General features: G+C 44.6%; 3 protein-coding genes across 3 annotated transcripts; 2 read left to right on the top strand and 1 right to left on the bottom strand.

The window, feature by feature from the left end:
- Positions 1-1,698: 1,698 nt before the first annotated feature.
- Positions 1,699-4,519, top strand: LOC133896239 (NAC domain-containing protein 35-like). Its single transcript, XM_062336805.1, has 3 exons — positions 1,699-2,065; positions 2,253-2,521; positions 3,663-4,519. The coding sequence occupies exons 1-3, from the start codon at positions 1,825-1,827 to the stop codon at positions 4,242-4,244; spliced, it is 1,092 nt and encodes a 363-aa protein (XP_062192789.1). The 5' UTR covers positions 1,699-1,824; the 3' UTR covers positions 4,245-4,519.
- An 8,267-nt stretch (positions 4,520-12,786) lies between these two features.
- Positions 12,787-14,752, top strand: LOC133896467 (succinate dehydrogenase subunit 6, mitochondrial). The gene is made up of 4 exons (XM_062337077.1): positions 12,787-13,051; positions 13,136-13,238; positions 13,356-13,499; positions 14,511-14,752. Exons 1-4 carry the CDS (start codon positions 12,887-12,889, stop codon positions 14,522-14,524), a joined length of 426 nt encoding a protein of 141 aa, XP_062193061.1. The 5' UTR covers positions 12,787-12,886; the 3' UTR covers positions 14,525-14,752.
- Positions 14,753-15,389: 637 nt separating this feature from the next.
- Positions 15,390-19,642, bottom strand: LOC133895295 (MADS-box transcription factor 26-like). Its single transcript, XM_062335515.1, has 6 exons — positions 19,290-19,642; positions 19,124-19,205; positions 18,585-18,646; positions 16,130-16,232; positions 15,884-16,054; positions 15,390-15,786 (listed from the first exon to the last, which is right to left on the bottom strand). The coding sequence occupies exons 1-6, from the start codon at positions 19,469-19,471 to the stop codon at positions 15,640-15,642; spliced, it is 747 nt and encodes a 248-aa protein (XP_062191499.1). The 5' UTR covers positions 19,472-19,642; the 3' UTR covers positions 15,390-15,639.
- Between the last annotated feature and the right edge of the window lie 6,224 nt (positions 19,643-25,866).

Raw genomic sequence — 25,866 nt, 5'->3', positions numbered from 1 at the left:
AAAACTTCTTATCATTTCTGCAATCGTGACATGGACAATACATTGCCTTTTTACCCTGATATTTCATATCCATCAATGCAACACTTATGAAATACTTCACCCTGCTTAGGTACTCTGGACAAGTCCGGATCTCAAGGTATATTCAACTTCTATCTGCCATGCATCTACAATGTGAAAACCTTCATTCTTCATTAATAATTACCTTAATTGCGTGATTAAATATGTGATTAAAAATTTCATATAATTATACTAGATCTGTGACATCTCATGATAGATCATGCAAACCTAGTATCAAATCTAACATAAATACAACTCACTTATACTAAGATTTTAGATAAAGATACAAAATAATTTATTACAACTCCAAGTACAAAACTCTACTAAATAGGGGTTAGGAGAGGAGGAAAGGGGAAGATACAAATCTTCAAAGACCTAGCAATAATTCAAACTTTAAATCAACAAGATATTAGAGTCTCTAGTGGAACTGAAGAAAATCGCCAGAAGTTGGTGCCAAGGTCGCGCTTTGTAATTGCTGGGCGCATAATAACCATGTCACAATAGTACACGTCACTTAATATTTGTCATCAGACACGATATTAGAGAATCATCACAGTGACAAGTCATAATAATATACGTCACTTAATATTTGTCATCAGTGACAGATCCTACCATGACACGTCACTTACGACTAGCCTAGGGAGATCCATCACTAATATCATGTCATAAGTGACAGGTCATAACATCAGGTATCAATTATAACTGGCCTAGATAGATCCGTCACTAATGTGTGACGGGTGTATTTATGACCTGTCACTAATATCATTAGGGACGGATCATGGTCTGGTCTCGCCCGAAACTACATAACTGACCTCACTAATTATGTGTCTCTTGTGTCTGTTTTTCATGTAGTGGAAGGTAAAGGATTTTTTGAGCTGAAAATAATACTGCATGTGTCTCAGAGAGATTCAGAAGAAGCATGGATTCTACTCGGTGCATGATCGATGAAGCCAGCTACGAGAATCTGAATCTCACACGCCGTGTGTTTGGAGTTCGGGACCATATATACATGAGCTAGGGTGCAAGCAACGCCGCCGCTGTCCCACTCCGCCGACGTGCAGTCGATTGACCTAGCTAGCTGGCTTCTCGCTGCAAAAACTGGACAAGCCAGTATACGTAGCGCTCAAATTTATAGGCCACCGCTGAGCTTTTGTTGCAGGTCCCCTTCCCTCTTTTCTTTTCAAGCTTCAACTGTAGCCAGTTCCTTCCCGGCTAGCTATTAGCTACTAGCTAGTATATATAAGAACCTGCAGGCCAAACAATACTATATTGTTCTCTCCTTTTTTACCTGCAGGGGCACTAGCTACTTACAAGATGACACATAAACATATGTTCAGAGGTATATATATAAGAGTAGCTAGAGCAACTGTGTGATGTGTGATCTCTCGCTCCAAATCTTGGCAGCTAAAAGTAACAGCTATTAATACCGGTACATATCAACAGGTCTTCATCTTAATCTTAATTGGTGCTGTCTAATTAAGTTTTAGGTATCTAATCTTCTTATCTGTCCCTTCCACCACCAGTAGTACCACCACTTGCACCAATTAACCTCATTTCGAAGAGACGAGGAAGACCACGCCCCACAGCGGTATAGGCCGGCCGGTCGGCCATCCCCTTGTCTAGTTGTGTCTCGATCTGTCTCTGTGTGTGGCGTGTGTGTGTAGTTAGGGCTGGTGGTCTAGTACTATAGTCCTCCAGTCCTTCTCCTCCTCATGTTCTCCCTCTTCTCCTGCTGCTATAAAGGTTGGCTGGCGAGAGAGGAGATCGATGACTCAAGGCCGCCGTCGAGCACGGGGAGATCATAACCACCACGTGCACGACATGGCGTGCGGCGCAGGCGGCGACGACGTGCAGGCGCACGACATGGTGATGCCGGGCTTCCGGTTCCACCCGACGGAGGAGGAGCTCATCGACTTCTACCTCCGCCGGAGGGTAGAGGGAAAGCGCTTCAATATCGAGCTCATCAACTTGGTCGACCTCTACCGCTACGACCCATGTGATCTTCCGGGTAAGCAACTGAACGGCCACCAGCTAGCTGCTAGTAATTAAAAGATCTATCTATGCACGCTCTGATTTGGGCATGATTTCATGCATGTGACCCCCTTTTGATTTCATGTGAGCCTTCAACTTTTCGCTTACTTTTTCATCTATCATGGGATGCATTCTTGTGTCTACATGCTCTACATAAACAACAGCTTTGGCTTCGATTGGGGACAAGGAGTGGTTCTTCTACGTGCCAAGAGACCGCAAGTACCGCAACGGCGACCGGCCGAACCGGGTCACGCCGTCGGGCTACTGGAAGGCGACAGGGGCGGACCGGATGGTGCGCGTCGAGGGCAACCGGTCGATTGGGCTGAAGAAGACTCTGGTGTTCTACGTGGGTAAGGCGCCCAAGGGCATCAGGAGCAGCTGGATCATGAACGAGTACCGTCTGCCACATGGCGAGACCGATCGATACCAAAAGGTTAATTTCTATCTAGTAATGTTTTTTTTTGAGAAATCTTGTGTTTCTAGATGTTTTAGTTTTCCTTAATTGGATGTTTTATGAGATCCTTAATAGGATTGGTTTTGGACTTTTGATATTCTTTGAGATCTTAGAAAAGAATAAAGTGTTCCAGTGAAATATGCATCCACTTAAAATTCCCCTCACGCTTTTGGGAGTTGGGTTGATGCATGATGGCTAGCTTCGATCTGTTTGTGATCGCCGGCCGGCATGTGTATGCAAACTGCTGTGCATAAGTGTTAAAAGCGCACCGTGAGAATTGCAAGTGCAAGATCTAGGCATCTAGCTAAGATCATCATGATTTCGTAGGCGGTTAAACCTAATCGACAATTTTTTTTTTTGCGACAACCTAGCTAATTATTGAAAAATAAATTAAAATTAGATCTATGCACACATACCTCTCCAATTTGTTCAATCCCCAGTTAATTATGCTATTCGCATCACTTGCAGTTAGGGCATCTTATTTTTTTCAGTAATTAATTAGTACGTTTTCAAAACAGAAAGAACTTGAAAACTTTTCCCAATTTTCGCACAGATCGATGACTCTTTCTTCAGTTTGCCTTTGCAAAGGCTGGTCCCTCCTTTTTGGATGTATGCATCATGCATCGACATCCTTCATATGTAAAAAGTTTGTATCTTACTTTTCTAAGATGTTCGTATCTGGGATAACTAACTACCCCAAAAGGGAAAACCACCCCACGGTTCTAAAACAATACAGTAGATAGCTCTAGAAGCCAGACAGCATGAGATCTAAATAAGAAATTTAACTAATATTTTGGACTGTTATAGAGAGTACTTAATTGTTTCTTTAGGGTAGCATGAAGCACGCCCTTTATTTGACATTGAATTTAGTTTTTCTTTCAACATGGCAGAATTATGTTATAACGTAACCTATTCTATCTCTTCTTTTTTGCTTGCACATTTCCTCTCTTCTTCTTATAACTGGGGCCTATACTTATGTGTGATCAAATCACTTTCATAATAAGAATAATTTTTCAGCCTCTCCTAATTGTATGCGTTATTATTTTTTTTCATTTGGAATCGCTAATTTTATTTTGGATTAATCTAATTAGTTCCTTCATCTAATCGCCATATATATCAGGAAATTTCTCTCTGCCGAGTGTATAAACGCCCAGGGATCGAGGAAAACTTCCACCTCAACACCACAACAACACGATCATCCGGCTCAAAGGCGGCAGCGACGATGGACAAGAAGCACCGGACGTCGGCGTCGCCCCGCCTGGCGCCAATGTTCAACGGCGGCCACTCATCTGCTCTCATGAATAAGCCATACAATGGCGCAATAAACACCGGCATGACATCGTCTACTGCAGCTCCAGCAGCAACAATGGCGCTGCAGACGTCAATGTTCCTCTCGACCGCCTCGCTGAGCTCCACCACGTCGACGGAGGAGGACGGTACATCGCTCTACCACATGAAAGGCGCCAATCCACCTATAATGCTCCCTTCTTCCACGCACGCTCTGCTTAATGCAAACTCAAACGCAATGGCAACCATTCCCATAGATGAGCTGAGTAGGGCAATTGGGTCTTACAATAACGAGGCAAACCCTAACCAGCCCTTACCATCACAAGGCCCACTGCTTCCTTTCCCTAGCATGGAAAAGATTTGGGATTGGAACCCTCTGCTAGAATCTCCCAAGGTTTGCACAAGCTTCAAGTAACTTCTGCATGCATGATCTGGGGCTCAAAGCATGCATGCTTGCATGCGTACTTGCACGTATTATATATGTATACATATGTACATGCAGACACTTAATTATTTGGGCTAGGGCATGGTTAATATGTAACGGAATAGGATGAGGTAATTCTATGCCCATGCAACTGCTGCTCCATGCATGAATTAGTTCACATAGCCTGTGTAACAGTATGCTAATTTCTATTTGATCATGCAGAACTCGATTAGAGACGGAATAAAGATTAAGTGGCCTTATGCATATTTTTATGTTCCAATCAATATTTCCTCTTTATTATTTTGTTTCCAAGTTAATCTTCATCTGAACCATCGATTGATCTTTCCTTTTGGCATTAGCTCACATCTTTCTTTTTTTTGTTACATGAAATGATGAAGACATAGAACAATATACATATTGAGACTTACAAATGTACGGTGGCACATAAAAATGCTTGATCTTCCAAGTTCTAATATTAAACCTTTTTGTCATACATATAGGTTCATGAACATTGCTCAGAAACTAGAATCCAGCCGCTTCACTCTAGATATTGTAAACGACATTGTGTTTCTTTTGTTCCATGTGAAACCTAAAATATTATGCATTTATATATCCTATGCTTGAAATAAAAAAAAAACCTCTTGCGATATTAATATCCATCCTTCAAGAAGATCCCAACCTAATTAAATTAAGGACCTTGCTAGCCAATTTTATATATACTCCCTCTAGCCACAAATACTAGACGTTTTTTAGAACAATACGGCCATGAAAACTTAGTTTTGACAACTATGTTATATTGGAATATATTTATAAAATCCAATAAATTATGATATCAAGAAAGTGCATTTCAAGAAAAATCTAATAGTACATTTTCATCTTTCCAAAGGATATACTTTGGTCAAAACTTTAAAAGTTTGACTGAAAGCTTGTCCAAAATATCATGTATTTGTGACTGGAGGGGGTAATATGGAACGTAAATACTAACCATAATACAAATAAAGCCGTTCTTTCCAGAAAATTTCAGGCGTGATAATGAAACATTCTGCATAATTATGTGGCTTGCACAATTAAGCTAGACACAATGTCACATATATAACCGCATGATGTTCCTTTTTTATGCTAAGAAAATTCTCATGATCTTGCGCGTTGGATCTGCTGGCCGGCACGCAGAATTACCAAGCTATCTAGCATATACGTAGCTCACGATAAAGTGGGTATATACCCTAAACCCTAGTAGTTCTTCAAAGTGGAATTGAATTAGCACGTGTATTCATGGTGTAATTCTTAGAAGGGAAACGCAATATTGCATGCATGCAGCGGTGAATTAAACAAGACGTGTGCATGAACCGGTGGCCATACTGCACGATGGAATAGATTTACCATATGATCATGCGTGCGTGTGTGAGATTTTCCTCTTCTTTTGGGAGTGAGAGAAGAAGTGTTTCTTTTTCTTTGTGTGTGTGTGTGTGTGTGTGTGTGGAGTGTGTAGGAGAGGGGCGGTGTTGAGTTGGTGAGGGGAGTTATGATTGGGAGCACTGCAACCGCCACGCTTAATTTTACACGCGCTTTGGGCCAACCGAACCGCGTGTGCATGCAGCTGGGCCATGACCACGCCGGCCTGCTTTATTGCGGCATTCACTTGGGCTGGGCCACAACCGTCATGTTGTTATACCCATGGCGGGCCGATATATTTTATTTTTTAAAATCAAAAAATTGTAAATATATAGGTTCGTTTTGGGAAATTACAAATCTGGACTTCTTTCAGCGAGCGATATGAGTGTTGATTTGCAATTTTCAAAGTAAGTGCCAGTGGTAATAAGCATTAGCAACATCGAGTTTACTAAGCATTAGCAACATCGAGAATCACGATAGCTTGGCGTTAAGCAAATTAAGTGCCAATGGTACTCTTAATTGGGCAGGCATACACGTTACTACAGAACCAGTCTTATATACCGATCCATCACTGCTGAATTCTAATAGGCCGACAGTGATGGAACATCATTACTGGTTCGTAAGCTATATGAAAAGAATCAGCATTCATAGCTTATGAACCGACAGTGATGAGGCTCATAATGCCGGCTCTAGCTATGAGCCAGCAGTGATGAGCCTCATCACTGTCGGTTCATAATTCAAACCGGCAGTGATACCGTCTGAACCCAAAATTTCTATCTAATCCGATTTTGGCTCGGGTCCGGCGCTCTCGGCTCGCAAGATATTTTCCTCGGTCCTCCACGCCTTATCTCTCTGTGCCGAGTGGATCGGAGCGTTATCTCCTCAATCTCTCTCTGCGTGTGTGTGTGTGTGTGTGTGTGTGTGTGTGTGTGTGTGTGTGTGTGTGTGTGTGTGTGTGTGTGTGTGTGTTCGCAGTCCTCTAGATCTCACCGGCTGTCCTCCTCCTCCTCAAACCCCTCCACTCAATCTCTCCGTTCTAGCTGATCCCATCCTCTCTCTCTAAGAAACCCGATCTCGATCCAGATCCATGGCATGGATCTCGATCTGCTCATCCACTCATGCGCATCCAGAACCACCTACTCCTCCTCTCCCCCTCTCCTCCTCCTCTGTGTCGTCGTCCTCGTCGCGCTCCTCTTCCGGTGATGGCGGAGAGGCTGGGGGAGGAGGGCCTGATTTAGGAGCTGGCGAGCGGCTTTTGCCTGCTCATGGATCCGCCGCGTGGGCTCATCACCTTCGATAGCCTGCACCACAACGCGCCGCTGCTGGGGCTGGGCGGCATGTTCGACGATGACCTCCGCAAGATGCTCACCGAGGGGGACTTCGATGGCGATGACGCGCTCAGCGAGACAGAGTTCTGCGTGCTCATGGTCCGGCTCAGCCCCGAGCTCATGGACGAGTAGCGGAGGTGGGTGGACGACACTGTCTCCCAGGCCTCGCAGTTCCTCTTCACCACCTAGAGCCTAGAGATCACCGATTGTCGTTTCGAGATGGATAGGAATTTTTTAACTTCTTTTCTTTTCTTTCTCCTCTTCCTGTTGTTCGTAGCATCAGGATTAAAGAAGGGGATGCTGATTGGTCGATGGATTCCATGTGTACTCATCTGTTCCTTCTCGGTGTAGTCGTGGCCTCCTCCTCTGCCTGTTGTGCGGTGGTGCACCTCTTCGCCTCCTTTGAAGCGGACCGTGTGTTGTGTGATGTGGCGGCGGCCTTTGTGCCGCCGCATTTGTGTTGTGTGATGTGGTGCTGTGTGTTGTGGATCTGTGTGCGAGGTGGCTGCGGGCGGTGGCGGTGGCGACGGGGGCTGGAGCACAGGCTAGGAGCCGGCTTCCTCTCTGGTGGCAGCAGTGCCCGGCAGCAGCGGTTGCGGGAGCAGCAGCCGAGACGGCTCAAAATCAAGCCAGCTCATATCTTTTTTTTAAAAAAAAAGGCTTCACTGCCGATGGACAAGAGCCAGCAGTGATAGCAATTTAGCTATCACTGCCTGTTGCAAACTGCCGGTTCTAAAACCGGTAGTGAAAGCTGGTTTGGAACCGACAGTAAAACCATGTTCTGTAGTAGTGACAGTAGGTGTCAAATGCATTGTTAGATATAGGGATGTAAGTGGGTGCGCAATGGATAGTTCTGAGTTAACATTTAGTTTATTTTTCTTTAATTTAATTAGGTTAGAGTGAATCTTTGGTTTTTTATAATTTTGGATCGACGCAAGGACTAAAAAATATATAACTTACATGGCTTGTTAGTTCTGCACATAAAGTATCCAGTTAAGAAAAAGGCCAAATTTCATAGGTCAGCCCAAAAAAAGATTTGTTGGTACCGCCCTAAATCAAACATGTCTATATATAATTAATCTCTGCCAATAGAATATTCAGCTGCAGTGTTTTTATATCTTAAGGGAGTTCTCTGAATTGTTCTTGTTACTTCCTGTGCTAGTACCAATAAGAAGAAAAACCTATATACGAAGGAATGAACATCACGAGCCTAGTTCTGTCTGCTGGCGCCACGATTCATGAAACGTCGCGTGGTCTTATCTTGTCGACCATGCGTGCGTCGCCGAGAGCAGGCTATGGCCGATCAGTCGGTGATCGATCCCTGTTGTCTCTCCTGCCGGATTGTGATGTGATACAGTGATAGCCTCTACGAATCGTCGTCGATCTTGTGATCGAGCTGAATCACCGCCACACCTGCTGCATGCTACGGAAGCAGATACTAAGAAACCATGACCATGATCAGCATGCAACGACAAGGCCTTGGAGTGGATAGGGAAGACACGGATCGGATTTGTTATCGCTTAACAATGCTAGCTAGAAGCAACCTCTCTCTTGGCCAGCCGCAAATCACATAGCACCTCGCATTGTGCAGCGTCGTTTCAAGCTCAAATCCGCTCCAACAGAGCCTTAAATCACGTAGAGGAAGGTTGCACAGGGTCTTCTCCGCCGATTATCGTGTGAAACCCTATCATTCCCGGCCAAATCGAGCCTTCACGCATCATCTTCCTCAACTCCATTATATTCCTCGGTGACCCCGTCAACAAATCGCTGCTAAGAAGCCTTCCCTGAGCAACCAAGAGCACAGTGAGCTTACCTAGACCTCCCTTAGTCTTTTGCCCACGTCAAATCAACCTTGGACCGTCGTCGGCACAACTGTCCATGCGAGCCAAGCAGCGCCGCGCCATGGCGCTAGACACCAGCCATGCTCCGGCCAGGCCCTTCGGTCGGCAATGCCTCAAATGGATTCGCTTTTGCGCACTAGTGTTGTTGTTGTCCTTTCATGACCGAGACATCGTACCGCTTGCCGCCGATGAGCTCACTCGTCGCCGCCCATGGCATGGTGCCTGTGTATAGAGCTGTTGTACTGAGCTTGGTAATATCATGCTGACATGAGTACGGTTACAAGATATTACTAAAATATAGAAGAATAGAATATGGAGAGTGAAATATAGATAATATGTTGGAATGTGAAGAAATATAGATATAGAATCTTTATAGAGGGCACTGCATATGGAGATATGGAGGGTATAATTTGGCTAGTCTACTGAAAAAGCTCTTAGGGCACAAAGTTCTAGGGTTTCCCCATGAGATCACTGATGATAGATGCATGTCCAGCTACCAATTTTCGCGGGTGGGCCATGAGACAAGGGGCTTCAGCCCTGGCCCGTCTTGGGTTGTTTGGTTTTGCCTCCACATTTGTTGCGCTGGAGTCAACGGTCAACCACCCATGCGCCTCTTTCGAGGGTAGGACAAAGATGCAGCGTTGGTTGCACGACACCCCACTCTCTGCCTCATCAGCTGAGCGTTCGCCTTTGAGACCGTTGTTCACCGCGCTGGTCACCAAGGCTATGAGGTCGTCCTCCGAGCAAAAGGGGAAAGTTACCCTCTAGGACGACGTGCTGAGTGCTCCGTTCCATCATGCTCCTCTAACCGGTTTCTTAGCTGCTGCCAGGAGGGCTCAGTCCTCTGCGACTTTGCACTGCTACGGCACTGGAGCGGCTCCTGCAATTCATACCACCTTTCCTCCTTAGCACATAGCCACTTCGATTCTGTTGCCACGACCTGTTGATGATGGCTGGACTCTGGTCACTGGCCATCGTCGCCACCCTCAGGTGCCTAAGGGCTGCCAAGCTGATGCACCATGCATACGCAGCCTGCCGACTGCCCTGGATGACCGCTCCCTCAACTGCTTGCCGTCGACTCACGAACAGGTGGACTGTCGTCTCCCCCCAGTGTGCTTCTGCTATAAAGGTTTTTGACACCATGCCATGGACTGCAAACGTTCGCATGGTAGCTCCTCCGGTTCGGATGGGTCCGGTTGGTGCCAAATCCGCCACGTCTCCTCTTTTGCCGGTCCCACTACGGCTGATTCAGCGGCTGATCTTGACAGCCTACCTGGTTCCTCTCCGACCGGCGCCGGTCTTGGCCTTCATAACTCTCAGTCGGGATCCACTCCGACTGGGTCAGTGGCTCTTGGGCTTACTCCTCCGTGCCTCCCCCCCCCCCCCAGGGCTTTGCTTGCTACAACACTGCAGACCTCCACCAAGGAGGTTGTTGTCCCTCGTCCAGCTCCGATGCCAGAACGTTGCATCGTGCCTTGGACTGATGCCTTCTCTGCGGAGGGGAGTCGCCTCCGTTGGGCGTTTCTGGCTTATGCTGATCGGGCTCGATAGGATCTCCAGGCTCACGACCTTACTAGCTTCATCTTCGGAGCCGTCGGTGTCTCGACAGAGGAGTTCAATGTCACCACTTTCTTCCATGGTAGTTTCTTAATTATTTTCCTTTCTCAGCACGCGCGTGATGCAATTCTCGCCGCTAGCGGTAGACCCTTGTCAGCCGATGTCCGTCGGTTCTTTCGACCTTGGACGAGGTTGGCCTATGCGACTCGTGGCGTCCTGGCCTATTGTGTCGTTGTCTCCTTCACATGCGTTCCTCCCCACACTTGGTCCACTTCCACTGCCCAGCAACTCCTCGGGCATCACTGTTGGGTTCAGCAGATGGCGGACGAGACAACCTTAGCGGAACGGGCAGACCTCGCTGTCTTCCGCGTTGTTACTTGGTGCGACGTTCCGAAGAGCATTACAAGCAATATTGTCATGTAGGTGACGGAACCAGGCCGTGTGGCGAGATGTGCTTGGTGGAATTTTTAGAATTTAGTCATTTTTTTAAAAAAATTCTATGTATGGAACTATGGAGAAATAATTGAAAAATATACCTCTTTTACGGCGCCATAACACTATGATAATTAACATCGTAGTACCTACCATATATGATCTTTTAAATCCAAAATAGAATATCGTCGTGCTATTTAACTACAGTGCTAAATGTTATAGAGTGGTGCAAAAAAGTCTATTTTTAAAAATTAATTTTGTAAGAATTTATTGATACGATATGTTTTTTAAAAGAATCAAAATGTAAAAATTCCACGAGCTGGGAGCGTATGAACTCCGATCCCCAGGTCCGATCCTCCGAAGAACTCCGAGAACCGGCTACTCTGACGTAGAGAATGAAATGTACAAGTGAAAGTATTGTTCTTGCAGTAAATCACTGATCTGGCTGAATTACTGTTTATTAGACCACTGTTCATGCATCCGAGGAAAGTCACAGTTCACCCAGTGCCTTTCCCTACGTGTGAGGTGCGTCAGAGGAGCCGGTTTCAGAACTCCATCCGCATTCGGTTCATGCAATGGGTGTCTGTCCACTAGTAAACTTCCTTAGTTTTCTTTTTGACTTTTTGCTGCATGCATGGAGATTGAGATAAGATTGATATCGAGCATGGCAGTGCAAATCAAAAGGGGTTCCTCCTCTGCCAAGTAACCCTTGCTGGATACAGATCCTCTACAGTACACAACTGCTACTGACTGGGAATGCTGTGAACCGGCAAGACAAGAAGAGCAAGGCATAATCAAATTTACAAGTGATTGCCACTTTCTGCGTTACTTTTCAATCCTTTTAACCAAATTTTGCAAAAAAAAAAAAATCCACAAAAATTTGTAAAAAGTTTTGTCAAAAACATTTTCACCAAAAAATTGTACACAAACTTTTCACAAAAACTTTTTCATCAATAATTTGCAAAAAACTTTCGCAATAAGTTTCCATTAAAAAAAATTAGGCCAAAAAAAGAGTTTTAAAAAAAAAGTCACCTAAAAATTCGAATAAAAAACAGAGAGTACCAGAAGAGAGAAAACTCAAATGTTAAAGAGAGAAAAGTGGAAGGGAATGAGGAGGGCGGTGGCCTTGTTGCTCGGACTAAATAGGCCTTGTTGCTAGGCCGGTCCGAGGCACGATATGTAGGCATAGTCCAGGCACAGCATGGTCCGAGTCGAGACGGGTCGGGCCGGCACGGCATGAGGTCACGGGCCGTGCCTGGACCGAGCGCGCGGCACGGCCCAGTATGATCAGACCTGGTACGCATATGCTCGGTTATTTTTTATTATATATATATATTTAATTTTGTAGCTATTTTTATCTATTTTTATATTTTTATCTATTTTCTATATATATTTTTAATTTTGGCTATTTTTTATGTTTTTGGGCAGATTGTGCCAACGGGCCGCCCGTGGCACTGGGCCGACCGTGCCGCCGGGCCGAAATCATGCCCAGACTGATCCGGCACGGCATGGTCACTGACGGGCCGTGCTGTGGGCCGAGAGGAGGCACGACACAGTCCGTTACAGTAGATGGGCCGTTCGAGCCGTGCCGAATCGGGCTCATACCGGAACAGCCTGAATGGGTCATTTGGCCATCTCTAGCTCGGGCGTATGTTGATCTATTTTGCTTTGAGGAAGAGAATGAAGAAATCCATTCTTTTGCTGTGAAAGAGGGAGAAAGTGCGAACGGGCATGGTGTCTAGTGGCAGAGCTCCAGGCGTGAGCCGAGCCCGCGGGGATTCGTTCCCCGATGTTGTATCCCGTCAAAGAGCCTCCAATGAAAACTCTGGAAAGGAGGTCGGTGTTAAAAAAAAATTCATTTCCCTTTTCTTTTCTGTTCAGTACTTTAGTTGGGCCCATTCAAGACCGGCCCAGTCCGGCCCAGCCCATGTATCCATCACCTGACTGACGCCTTCCTTTCTTCTTCCCCGAGAAGGGAAGGGAAGGGAAGGGAAGAGAAGAGAAGAGAAGAGAATCCGTCCAAGACCAAAACAAAACCCAAGAGACCTCGCCGTCGAATCGAATCGAAGGGGTTAGGGCGGCGATGGGGATCGGCGAGCACTTTGAGGGCGTCAAGCAGCACTGGGCGCGCAACTTCGCCTTCCTCGACTACTACAAGAAGGTCTACGGCCGCGCCGAGCCGCTCCCCAAGTGGTCTGACGCCGACGTCCAGGAGTTCATCGCATCCGACCCAGTCTACGGGCCCCAGGTATCCCCTATCCCGATCCGTCCGCTTCCTCCCTCTTCGTCTTCTTCTCCTCTCGGCTCTCGTCTCACTAGAGATGCGATGCAGCTCAAGGCCCTGCGGGACTCGAGGAAGTTCGCGCTCACCGGGGCCCTCGTCGGCGCCGCCCACCTCGGAGGCATCGCCTTCAAGTACTCCAAGGCGCCGCACGGTACGATGGATTGATGCTTTTGCGGCGGTGGTTTGGGGGTTTCCTGATCGATCTTCACCTCTGTCGGTGTTGCTCATACGAGATGTGATTGCCGGATGGTGGTAATATTGCCTGCAGGTGTTGTGCTGGCTACCGGGTTCGGGGCCCTCACCGGCGCCGTGCTGGGATCGGAGGTGGCGGAGCACTGGTACCAGCTCTACAAGATGGACAAGCAGGGGGCCAACCTTAGGTTCATCTACTGGTGGGAGGACAAGGTCTCAGGTTTGTTCTTTCTGCCGTCATATCCTCCCTTCTCCTCCTCATTCTCATATGATGATCCAATTTCAGCATATGTTGTGTTTAGTGCATATTTACCTCTGTAAGAGAACATTAAGTCAAACATTTCGATTGCGTCGCGCAGATAATGTATTGTTCTGACTACTGAGTGGACTGCAAACTTTGAAATATAGGATGTGGCGTGTCAGTTTTAGCTTGGGAGTATTCGCTTCTGATTGGAGTCATGCAACTGCACGGTTTTATTTCATTAGTCTTGCAGATGCTTTTAGCTTTCGTTGGACGGTATACTTAGTGGTTCTAATTTCATATATGTGAATTTGCAGTACTTAATTAGGACTGCTAAAACTCTGAATGTATAGGATGAATTTGTGTTAACCCCCAGGTTCATCCACATCGCCTCATGCCAGCTAAATACAAAGATAACTTTCTGGAAACACTTGTCATTAATTTTAGACCAAACTGTAGATTTTCTTGCGATGTACAAATTGTAGATTAGTATAACATATAGAAGTACTTTATGTCTATGTTAGAATGTAATGTACTCACTGGTATCTGCACATCAGATCAATTAACCACTGTTGGAAATGGAAAAGGAAGAGAACTCAGCTTTCTGTGTATCTGAAATTGAAAGCTACACCTAATTCAGAAGTACCTTTTTTCATGTGATATCTGATTAATCTAAGAGGCTATGGGCCTCACAAGCTGGCTCATGAAACCCAAATAACTAATACACTTGCCATTTATTCATCCACATCTCCTCAACCCAGGTAAATACATAATGATTCTAGTTTTGCCGGTGCAAAAGCTGCAATAATGACAACTGCTAACATTCTGAAGGTATATAGGCTGAAGTTGTGTTAGTTTCAGCATGATCATACTTGTTAACACAGTTTGATTGCGGTAGGCTACTTCCGTAACAGTTTTTCCTTTCAATTTTCTCCAAAAAGATTCCTTGTTTGTCCTAACCCTTCTTCATTGTTTTGCTTCTGTGAACAGGCCAGAAGAGCTGAAGTACATTAAATGATGTCTATTTGAGCATACCAGCTTGATAAAACTATGGTGTCTCTTATGCGGGATTCGTAGTTTTTGCTTCCTAGTTTTTTCCAATAAGGTGTGTATTGGTTGTGGAAACCAACGGGACAATGTATTTTACTCTCTACCATGAGTGGTGTTTGTACTGAGTACTCTACAGTATTCATTCTCGCTCTGGTGAAACAGTAAACCTGATCTTTTTTCAAGATATGTTTTCTCAAACGACTATTTTGCAGCTAGTAATTTCAAAGTCTGCACACTGCATTCAAAAACATTTCTTCTGGGCCATCCTGTATGCATACAAAGTGACCCGTGGTCTTGGGGCCTGAAGCTGCGATGTTTGTTTCAGAAATTGCAGTTTCTCCTAACCCAATTAGTGATTATGATTCACATGGTTATTCGAATGCTAGGAAGTACACTAGAATGTCAAATTCTTTCTTACCCGATGACAAGAATCACATGTTTATGTTGCAAGCATTGCTCCATTTGTTTTTCATATAAAGCTATCTTTTGTCAGCATTTCGTGGGTAGATGATGTCTGCAGCTATGTGGATAGTGTCATATTTGCCGACCTTGAGTTTAGAAGGTTCGTTCGACCTCTGATACGATTATAGCTATTGTTGTATAACTTAGAAGCAAAAATTGAAATGACGCTGTTGGCACTTAGTTATGCTGATAGACTCAGCGTAGTATCTGACAGTGTTAGTGATTTCCCAGCATGGTTTATAGTGCCTTTTGTACATCACTTTTGCTCACCTTGATCTGCGCAAACTGAGATCATGTGTCCATTTTTGTCCAATTGCACACATCACTTCCTTTGTGTAGTACTGTTAGATACAAAGATTAAAACAAAACACAAACATAGATATCTTAATTAAGTCAGATAACACAACAATTGAACCCATCAAGAGTTCTTTAGGGAAAGTATAGCACAAGAACTCAAGACAATACAACACCAAGGCACTCCTGACCCCTGAGGGACTATGGTCTATATAAGATACGACAAAGTAGCAGAGCAAACCATAACACAAGCTTTATTAGGTGTATTACACGCTAATAATCAACAGAAGAACCCCCCAGGGTGTTATTACCGTTAGAAGGAATAGCCCATCTCTGAATAGCCACTCAGTATAGTCAGTGGGTTAGTGATCTCTTCTATCAGTGGGACTGTACTAAAATGCCCATTCTGCTGATCTGCTACCATCATGCCTACGTCGAGCAAACCACTCTGTTCTACTATCTGCATTCAACAACACATTCATAGCGTCAGCCTCTACCATGACATGACACAAGACCTCAAGGAAGTTTATAGGCCAGAGTCAATTCACAATCGGTACCTTTTCCTGGAGAATTTCGTTTGAAGCTTTCAACATGCCTTCCTGCATATACAGAGATACTTTTAGTACGTTGGGAATGTTGCGTTGGGTGCTTATAGAGTTAAGTAAAACTTTTCTTTGTTGACATGCCTTGCTTTTCAGTGCTTGGATCTCTTGAATCATCATCTGCATCTGTTAGACAAGAAGGCTTCAGCAATGTCTGAAACGATATTTCTTTAAGAATTTTTGGGAGTTTCTGCGAGTTACCTTTGCTGAGCGGATGTTGTACATCCATATCTCTAAGTACCTCTCTAGGGCATTCAGTTCTTCAACAGTCATGTGCTCATTTGCCCTGTTCCCGTATATGTACCTGCCAAGTTTTTTTGTCAGAATAATTAGCAGAATCCATCTAAGTGTGAGGCTGTGAGCAAACTCTGTTGTTTCGTTCGTCTATAGTCGATTTTTGTGAGAGGAAAGTTCAGGTTTTCTAGTGAACAGTTCGGTTTTAAATGTAAGAGCAAAATTTTCTTAGGTTTTGAAGCTTCTGGCACTTAAAGAAATGTTTTATGTTTGAGAAGTCATGTTGAGATGTGCCATGCCTTATCATTTGTGATGAGCAATTGACAAGTTGGTTTGGAGTTAAGTTGAAATGCAGGATTTTGGGGATTGCATGAGCATGTTTATGTTTCATAGTGCATGATTGTTATTTGTGACTAACTAGAGCTGATGAAGGTGATGGAAATTACTGGAGGAGATTCTTGACTCCTGATGTAGGTCAATAGAGTCAACTTAGGCCTTGTTTGTTTTTTGCTTCTGGTTCTGGTTCTGCTTCTGGCAGAAGCCAGAAGTCAGAACAAATGGAGTTCTAGAGAAGTGGCTTCTGAAGAAGCCAGAAGTCGGCTTCTGGAGAAGCCAGAAGTCTGCTTCTGAGGAAAATAAACTAAAGCTGAGAAGCTCGCTGAGATACGCTTTTCTGAGAAGTTATGTGCTAAGAAGCCAAAAAAATTATTGTAGAAGCCAACATCATATTTTCAAAAACAGCTTTTCAGATAAGTCAAAAGCACAGTTTTTCAGAAAAACTCAAAAGCAGAAGCTCAAACAAACAGGCCTTTAGTCGTCAACAACAAAATGACCGGAACCAAGTAGAAGGCTCAGGATGCCAAGTGAAGTCAGGGATGATCCACACCGTACACGTGGAGAGAGCAAGAAGCACATGAAATTTGATGGAGACGACGTTTTGACTAAGTCAAAGTGAGTGGGATGCCGATGCAAATGACAAGAGGGCCCGACAAGCGAGACTAGGAGAGATTTGCCAACGGTCAAGATCACAGGACAAGGTGACATGTGTTGACGTCAGAAGACTTGCTTAGGATACGAGCAAGCGGCAGGGAGTTACGCTTTGAGAAGCGTGCAAACCAGTTTCATGGTTTGGTTTTAAAACCATGGGAATGATGGATGTGTATATGGCGCCATCGCGAAGTTTGCGTCGAGGCAAAACAAAGTGGTGAAAACGTCAGGAGCGTTGGATAGAAGGAGAAAAAGTTGAACAAAAATGCTCCTAGTGGTAGGTAGGGGTGTGTTATGAGTGGAGGACATTTTGGGATGTCCAAAATTGCCTACATATAGAGGGGTGCTGGTTGTGACCTTCTGAGGGTTTCAATTTCAGTTTCTAGCAATGGTTTAGTTGCTAGGGAGGGCTTAGAGACAAAAGGAGAGGAATAGAGGTAGGTATCCTAGTAATGTACCGATGTATTGAACTTCCTTATCAATGAAATGAGATTTGTTGAAGTAATTCCATGCTCCTCTCCATCCCGCATCTCTTCTCTTTGTGTTGGATGAGAAACTAGTGTTTTTCACTTCTTTTGGTGATTTTCATTTTTCCCTTTAGGCTGCGATTTGGGATGGATTTTTGTGAGTCTCTCAAGTGCTATGGCATGTAAGAACATCTCTTGAATGCCTAGATGTACCTCTGGTTCAAGTTTCATTGGATTTGGAGGTCGTTTAATTGGATTTCACCGTTTGGATCTCGCAAGCCCGAGTAGGTTTTTTAGCTCTGCTGTCTGCGCTTACCTCCAGTGGTCAGATCGTCAAGTCAAGATAGAAAAGATGTTGGTTCGAGTTTTATGAGTGCACAAAGAGTCAGACCGCTAGGACTTACGGTCATACCACCAAAGTAGGGGTCAAACCACTAAGAAGGCAGTTTTCAAATCTCTTTGCTCCCCTCGCGGTCAGACCGCTAAGAACCATAAGAACCAAGGCCATACCACTGGAACTTAGTTTGTATTGTTTTGTTTGCTTCTCTTGCCTTCTTCTGCTTTGTATTAAATGGTTTCTAGCCTGGCTCTTACCACTGGATCCAGTACGGTCCATGCATTGATCCATACGTAGCACTCGCTGAAGTACTGAACCAACAAAGCAACATTGAAAGGCCGAACAAGATGACTTAGGGGAGGTGAATATGAGTCTTATAAAATTTTGAATGGTCTTTTCTAATTATCACCTAACGTGTCTCTCTTCTAACCTTGCAAGATCATGTAGTTACTGAGAAACTACTGACCCTAACTTCTAAGCAAACGTAGATGTCATGATTTTCGAAAAGGGAAACATGTTGGCTTATGAAATCAAACTTGACATTTGCTGTAGATTGGTGTTCTTTGAGGATAAGTACGACCTATAGGCTTCTAGTAAATGTCAAATTGTAATACAAGCTGTGGATAGTTACCTCAGGCCCTTCTGGAGCAGATTGATTTCTTGCTGCAGCACCCTTGTTTCCTGTTTTGGGTCCTGGTCACACACATGGTCCAGTTTTTAGGTATCAGGAAGAGCAGAGCAGAAGGTTGCAGCCTGTAAGGCTGGTGCCTGTTGCCTAGCATCTAGTAGTACAAATTGCGAACTGAGAGGATATGTTATTGCAATTTGCAATTAAGCTAAATTTTGGTCCAATCAGGTATGAGATAGATCAGGTGATAGCATGAACACACCAAACGCTCTCATGTATCAACTTATCTAGCAGTTCATATCTGACATCTACCATGCATGAGAAAATTAGCACTAGTAGATTCTGCTCCAGTCACTAGCAACTCATGCTATGCACGTGAGAATCAACACGGGTAAACTGTTAAAAGTGAACATATTACAAGACCATCAAGCAAACAAGACATGAATGTTCAGTATATGATGCAATTAAATATTTAAGTTTTGAAAGGGGCCGAACTGAACTGAACTGAAGTAAACGAGATGGCAAGTTGGGAGGGAGCTAACCATTCTCTGGTCGCCGTAGCCATCAGCCTGCAGGCCGTCACTACTTGCAGTCTTGTACCTCTCGATCAGTTCTTCCATAGTTCTGTCAGTGAACACAGGTTGTTGTTGTTGTTGTTCAGAACACAAGAATCTGAGCCAAGCAAAGCAAAGGCAGAGCCCAGCCTACCCGGTGGTTGCGAGGTCGTAGAGCTTGCCGTGTGCGGAGAAGATGATGATGCCGATGTGTGCGTCGCAGAGGACGGAGAGCTCTCTCGCCTTCTTCAGCAGCCCCGCCCGGCGCTTGCAGAAGGTCACCTGGCGGTGCACCGGGTTCTGGATGCGCCGGAGCTGCACCTTGCCTCTGGCCATGTGGATGGACGTTCCTTCAGGTAGCTTGGTCGCCTTCTTCCTCCAGCACACAACCTCCCACTAGTTTGGACTAGCTTCGAGGTTGCTGCTGCTCCTTCTTCCTTTCACCTCTTTCTTGGCTCTGTCTTGCTCACCAAAAGCCAGCCTAGAGATGCCTCTTATATAGTGTGCTTTGGCAACCAAATTTCTCTCTCTCTCTCTCTCTCTCTCTCTCTCTCTCTCTCTCTCTCTCTCTCCCTGGTTCTCTCTCTCACTCTCACTCGACACACAGGGAAGGGAATAATTTTCGTGTTGCTTGGTCGGGGTGATGCACGGACGCATCTCTGCTTTACTTTACACTTGTTGGCGTTTAATGTTTGGCCCTGCCATGTCGTGTCGCTGCTCTGCGTTTCGTTGCACGGCCATGCTGCTGTTGTTCTGTATCTAGTGCATCCATCCATCGCGTCGGTCCATTGAATGCATGGGAATAGCTGAAGTCAAAATGCACGGCAACGGCATCAGATGATTGGGAGTACTGGTCCCCTGTGACAACTGAATTTGGAATTGGAATATAGATCATCTGTGCTCTATGTGCACCAGGTGCAAGCAGCCCAAATCATTTAGTCCCTGTGGATTGGAATTTTGGATGCCAATTGGTACTGGGCTGGTTTCTGGTTCTTGATCCGTTGATCGTAACCGAATCGTTTGGTTAATTATGGATTGAATTCAGATCTCTGGATAAATGGTCAAAGCACAGTGATCCATTTTTCTTTAGCATGATAAGCTTTTCTAGTAGGGCGTCCATCAAAGATCTATTTGGCAGAATTCCAACTCCGATATTTCAGCTCCGAGAAGCTACAGCTTCTGAGGAAGAAGACGGCTTCAAAGAACCCGGGAGCATTAAAACCGGTGCTTCTTTTTTCGTAATTTATATTGTTCACTAAGGAGCTAACTTCCTGTGAAATTTTGCTGGCCTTTTTGCACCACTAGCTAAGGTTTGATGGCTAATGGCGCCACAAATTCCTCCTCGCTTTGCTTTATGACTGCCTTGTTAGAAAGATGGCTATCTTTGCTAGGGTTCATCGAAAACTGGATGCTCATTTGGTGTCATGTCAAGAACCCCTCCTTTCCTCCTCCTCCTCCTCCTCCTCCTCCTCTCTCTCTCTCTCTCTCTCTCTCTCTCTTGTTGGAGAGAGCATCTCTACCCAAACAATTTGCAGTGCCCAAAGGATACTTTGGGCATTTAAAACTCCTGCCTTCTTAGTGCTCTCACAGAATTTGCATCTCCATGACTCCATCAGCCATCAGCCTCTGCAAATATTTCTCTTGGCCCACAGAAAATGGCTCTACTACTCATTGGAAAACTAGAGAGAGTGAGCTCAATAATACATGGAAGCCAGCATTATTTTTTTAGGATGGAAGCCAGCATTATGTGAAAAGAGAGTGCTTTGTTCATGACAACGATGTTTCCTCGTCTAAAATACATCCTGACATGAACTTAAAGCAGATTTATATGTTATACTAATCTACAATCTGCATTAAAAGTAAATGACAGGTGTTTCTAGAAATGCGTCTTTGTTAGTATTTAGCTGGGTTTAGGCGATGTGGATGAATCTGGGGTTTATTTGTTTGGGTTTCATGAGCCAACATGGGAAGCCCATAGTCTCTAAGATGAATCGGATATCACCGAAGACACTTCTGAATTAAGTGCAGGTTTCAGTTTCAGGCAAACAGAAGACTGCATTCTCTTCCTCTTCCATTTACAACAGTGGTTAATTAATATTACGTGTAAAGACTATAGAGTCCTTTCAAACACATGCATTCTGACATGAACATAAAGCAGTTCTATATGTTATACCAATTCACAATTTGTATGACGCAGAAAAAAATTACAAATTGCTCTAAAATTAGCGGCAAGTGTTTCTAGAAATGTATCTTTGCGTTTAGCTTGGATGAGGAGATGTCGATGAACCTGGGGATTAATTGGTTGGGTTTCAGTGGACTTTGAGAAGCCTATAGTCTATAAGATGAGTCAGAAATAACAAAAATGAATCACTGAACCAGATGCATGTTTCAGTTCTTCAGGTATACAAAAGACTGAGTTTCCTTCTTGTTTTTCCTCTACAACATTGATTAATTGATCTGATGTGTAGAGACTAGAGAGTCCCCTAAATTCACCAAATTAGATGTACATAGAAATCGCAAGAAAGCTCCTTAAATCCAGATGTCAGTCCAGATTCATCTCTGAAATGCTGTTGTTTGGAGAGGGTGCCACCTGGTGGCATTGTAGAAGTGGAGACATCTCCTTGTGGGATGCTTCATAGTAGTAGATGCTAGTGGTTTGGGGCATAAAGCATGAACTGATTCCAATTGGCTTTTGCTTACTGAAAGGCAAAGGCAAAGGGGAGTGAGTGAGTGAGTGCTCATTGGACATTCTTAAAAGAAAAGATTGCTGTCATCTCCTTGCATGTTTGGCCTATGACACTTGAGACCTTTAAGATGCTAGCTGTTTTTCAATGTTCTCTATCCATCAACATAGCATGTTCCTTCTGCAGTTAAAGATCTATGCTCTTAGTTAGCCAAGGATATGTTATTGTGCTAGCTCTTGCTTAGTTCTTTGGCCTTATTCGGTGGTTGTTGCAACTTAAAACCAGCAATTAGACTATGTCAAAATACATAGTACCAAACTACCAATCTATCTTATCTAGTATGGTTCCAAATACATATGCAACTAGAGTCCCCAAGAACAAGATTGTTTGGAGCAATATATTTTGATTATATTGCACATTTTGTTATAAGTACGCTAGGCTGCTGATATTTGAAAAGTTATAAAGCTACCCCCGAAGTAAAAGGTTGCCTTTCTAATTTTCAAGGGATTCTCATTTTTCTTCTGAACAAAATAGTTTTTTTTTTCACGAATTCGCAGGAGGATTGTGTATCATTGAATTAAGAGGAAGAAAAGGTTTTGAATACAAACACAGCATGGTAGAACATACATGCCCTGCGGCAAAAAGAGGCCGCAATACAAAACGGATTACTCGCAAGATAAGCGACCTAAATGACGTGCCTGCTGCAATCCATAGGTCCACATCCACCTTGATGCGCTCGAGGACCTGCAACACCGTTGAAGAACAACGATCAAAGAGTCTGGCATTGCGCTCCTTCCATAGATGCCAAGCTACAAGCATAAAGATGTTGTTGGTGCCTTTCCTCATCGCCGTCGGCTGCAGGGAGGACATGAGAGACCACCAGTCTTGCAAAGAAGAATCCTAACGGAAAATGCAAGAACGCTGAGCCCACGAGAGGGACTCCCACCAGATGGATTTAGCGAAGGAGCACTCGACCAAAATGTGATCCGTAGTCTCGAGGGCTTGATCACAGAGCCAGCAGGAAGAGTGAGCATCAAGACCATCCTTGAGACATCTGTCCGAATGCACTGACGGATCGCAAACTAGATGAAGAATTTCACTTTCAGGGACGCCCAGGATTTCCAAATCCGATCCATGCCTTCAAGAGGAACAATGCCTTGGTGCAGGGCATTGTACACCAACCGCGCAGAGTAGCAGCCGTCCGCAGTCCAGCACCATATGTAGTTGTCTTCCCTTTGCTCATCCAAATGGACCTCTAAGAGACACGACAAGAGTACAACGTATTCAACAAGAGCCTGAGCTGATAACGCCCCTTGGATGTCACGGATCCACTGTCGATCGTGGAGAGCCTGTGCGACCGTCCATGCGCATGCAGCACGGCTGGTGACCATTGCGCACAACGCCGGCGCCAGGGATTGAACATACTTCCCGTCAAGCCAGTTATCCATCCAGAAAAGAGCACGGTCACCATTGCCAAGTTCCACGTAGACTGATGCATTGAAGAGGGCATGGACATCCGGCTCGACGTGCAATTGCAGCGCGGACCAAGCACAATCCTGATCAACCTTCTGCAACCATAGCCAACTAATACGCATCGCATAGCTGGCCAGCTTAAGATCAAGCACGCCGAGGCCACCAAACTTCAAAGGCCCGCACACCGCGCCCCACGCGACTGCGCACTTGCCCCACACCGTGTCATCATGCCCTGCCCAAAGGAATCTGCGACGAATGGCGCCAATTTCCTCAATCATCCAAGTAGGCTGATGAGCGGCCATGATGGTATAGATTGGCATAGAGGAAAGGATGGATTTCACAAGAATTAGACTCCCACTTTTCTTCAATAAATGCCCTTTCCAAAGACGGAAGCTTGGCGGTGAGGCTGTCCACTAGGGGGCAAAGCTGACATTTCGACAATTTCCTGATGGACAAGGGAAGAAAGAGGTATTTGATCGGGAAATTCGTAATTTGGCACCGGAGGATGCCTTTAATACATTGCAGAGCGGCCTTGCAACTATAGATTGGAGTAATAGAACACTTATCTAGATTTGTCCTAAGGCCGGACGCTGCCCCAAAGATGTCCAAGATATGCTTGATTGCCGAGGCCTCATAGAGCGACGGCGAGGCGAAGACGATCACATAGTCTGCATATAAGCTGCATTGATGCTGAATTGCATGATGACCAATCGGTTGAAGAAGAACATCCATAACCAAGATGAAAAGGAGTGGAGACAACGGATCGCCATGGCGCAGGCCTCATTGATGATGGATGGGCAGTCCGGGCTGGCCATTGAGTAGAACGCACGTGGAGGAAGAGGACAGTAAGATTGCGATCCAATTCCTCCAGCGCAGACCAAAACCCCAAGTGTGCAGGACCTCTAGCACGAATGCCCACACAACCGCATCAAATGCCTATGAGATGTCAAGCTTAAGCAACATTTTAGGACTTTTCCGAGTCGAGAGCATCCTCGCAAATCGCTGGATGAACATGAAATTATCTTGTCTCTCCAGAAGTATGCCTTTTCACACAACCAGGTATTAAAATCAGTCTTATCATACATGAAACAGCCACAGAGAATCAAGAGTGAAGTCCAGCCAATCATATTAGGCAACATCATCAGATTAAAGAAGGCTGCATATCTATTGCTTATATCCTCAAAGTAGAGTTCATGGCTTCAGGCTACAGAATATGCTGTTATATATTCTGCCTTAGGGGAAAAAAGTTAGTCATATCAGATATCATATTTCCTGTTAATCATATCAATCATATTAATGCCCATTTCATAACTTAGATGCGCAGCTGGACGCATTAATCCATTAACGAATTCCTCCAGGATTTTCTTATAGTTTGGAGGCTCTGATATAACGGAGCATCTTATGGAGCAATATCACACAAGAACTTGACACTTTACTCCCCTTTTCCCCCTCTCATTTGTAACTATGAGCTTAACATTGGAGCGAGCTCCTGCACAATAATCCTCTTAGCTCGCAAAAAAGTTGTTAAGTAAATCCCTCATATCCATTGATGAACACGACCTGGCTATGACCTCTTACCTTTTTAGCCGTTGAGCTTCGATAGATATGAGTTTCAGAAACGTACTGAAAATGCAACTACAATGATCCTCATCTTCCAAGGCTGTGTGCATCGCGAGATGCAGAGGCCGGAACTAAATTTCCATTATCTAAAAAAGTTCTCATCTTGCCAGCTCTATATGTTTGCTGAACTAAGGCAAAGAATGGACGAACCACAAACACAGTAGATTGAGGCACTGAAAATGTAAACTTATTCTAGCTAATGCCTAGTCTAATCTCTCACAACAATTAGAAAACCTGCAGTCAGGTTAGTGGCAGAATGCAGAGCAATGTGACTAAGCACTTGCTCAGCCAGAGTACACTGAGCCTTGATTCTCTCTGTGTTGGAGGAGGTACAAGAAAAGAAATGACAAGTACCAGCGATCTGCAGGCTACAAGCGTGTGAGCATTGCTGCCGGCCTTTCCAGGATGCAAAGGCAGAGAGCAAGGCGTCCAGGACCACTGCCTTCGGCTCTGAATCTTGGAACACCAAAAGCAGCCAATGCAGAGCCTGTTAAGTTGCAGGGTCAGTTAGTACAAATTAAAGGGGGCAAATAAAATGTCATCCTATGCATGCACGATTGAAGATGATTGATATGATCCCTAGAGATAGATATGTATGCAGATGCGTATAGTTTATGGGTTCCGATTAGGGAGTCTTTCTGGTCCAATAAATGTGTACAACACATGATTTGCTTTTCTTCAAAAAAAAAAAGAGAGAGAGAGAGAAAAAGAAAAGATACACACTCCTTTGTTTATGACTAGTAAACGAAGCTGTTGAACTGGATATAATTTTAGTTTGGTCTCCTGCCTGGAGTTTCACCTGTCTCTTTATTTCAAGTGAGAGGAATGAAGCTCTGGAACTGGAATAACAAATGTCCAAAAGTAAGCGTGGTAACACTCCCATGTTTACTTCTACATTTCTCGTGCCCAACATATTAATACCTGCAGACATCATAGTTGTGCCTCTGAATTCTG

Source organism: Phragmites australis, chromosome 16 (genome assembly GCF_958298935.1).
Source record: "Phragmites australis chromosome 16, lpPhrAust1.1, whole genome shotgun sequence".
NCBI lineage: Eukaryota > Viridiplantae > Streptophyta > Magnoliopsida > Poales > Poaceae > Phragmites > Phragmites australis.
Note: the sequence above shows the minus strand (reverse complement) of the source record. Positions and strands in the feature narration are given on the sequence as shown.

Excerpts from the sequence above, each read along its gene's own strand:
- LOC133896239 (XM_062336805.1), top strand. The coding sequence starts at position 1,825 with ATGACTCAAGGCCGCCGTCGAGCACGGGGAGATCATAACCACCACGTG. Across the intron at positions 2,066-2,252 it reads CGACCCATGTGATCTTCCGG|CTTTGGCTTCGATTGGGGAC; the intron begins GTAAGCAACTGA and ends CATAAACAACAG. Across the intron at positions 2,522-3,662 it reads AGACCGATCGATACCAAAAG|GAAATTTCTCTCTGCCGAGT; the intron begins GTTAATTTCTAT and ends CATATATATCAG.
- LOC133896467 (XM_062337077.1), top strand. The coding sequence starts at position 12,887 with ATGGGGATCGGCGAGCACTTTGAGGGCGTCAAGCAGCACTGGGCGCGC. Across the intron at positions 13,052-13,135 it reads ACCCAGTCTACGGGCCCCAG|CTCAAGGCCCTGCGGGACTC; the intron begins GTATCCCCTATC and ends GATGCGATGCAG. Across the intron at positions 13,239-13,355 it reads GTACTCCAAGGCGCCGCACG|GTGTTGTGCTGGCTACCGGG; the intron begins GTACGATGGATT and ends TATTGCCTGCAG.
- LOC133895295 (XM_062335515.1), bottom strand. The coding sequence starts at position 19,471 with ATGGCCAGAGGCAAGGTGCAGCTCCGGCGCATCCAGAACCCGGTGCAC. Across the intron at positions 16,055-16,129 it reads ACAACATCCGCTCAGCAAAG|ATGCAGATGATGATTCAAGA; the intron begins GTAACTCGCAGA and ends CTTGTCTAACAG. Across the intron at positions 15,787-15,883 it reads ACGAAATTCTCCAGGAAAAG|ATAGTAGAACAGAGTGGTTT; the intron begins GTACCGATTGTG and ends TGTTGAATGCAG.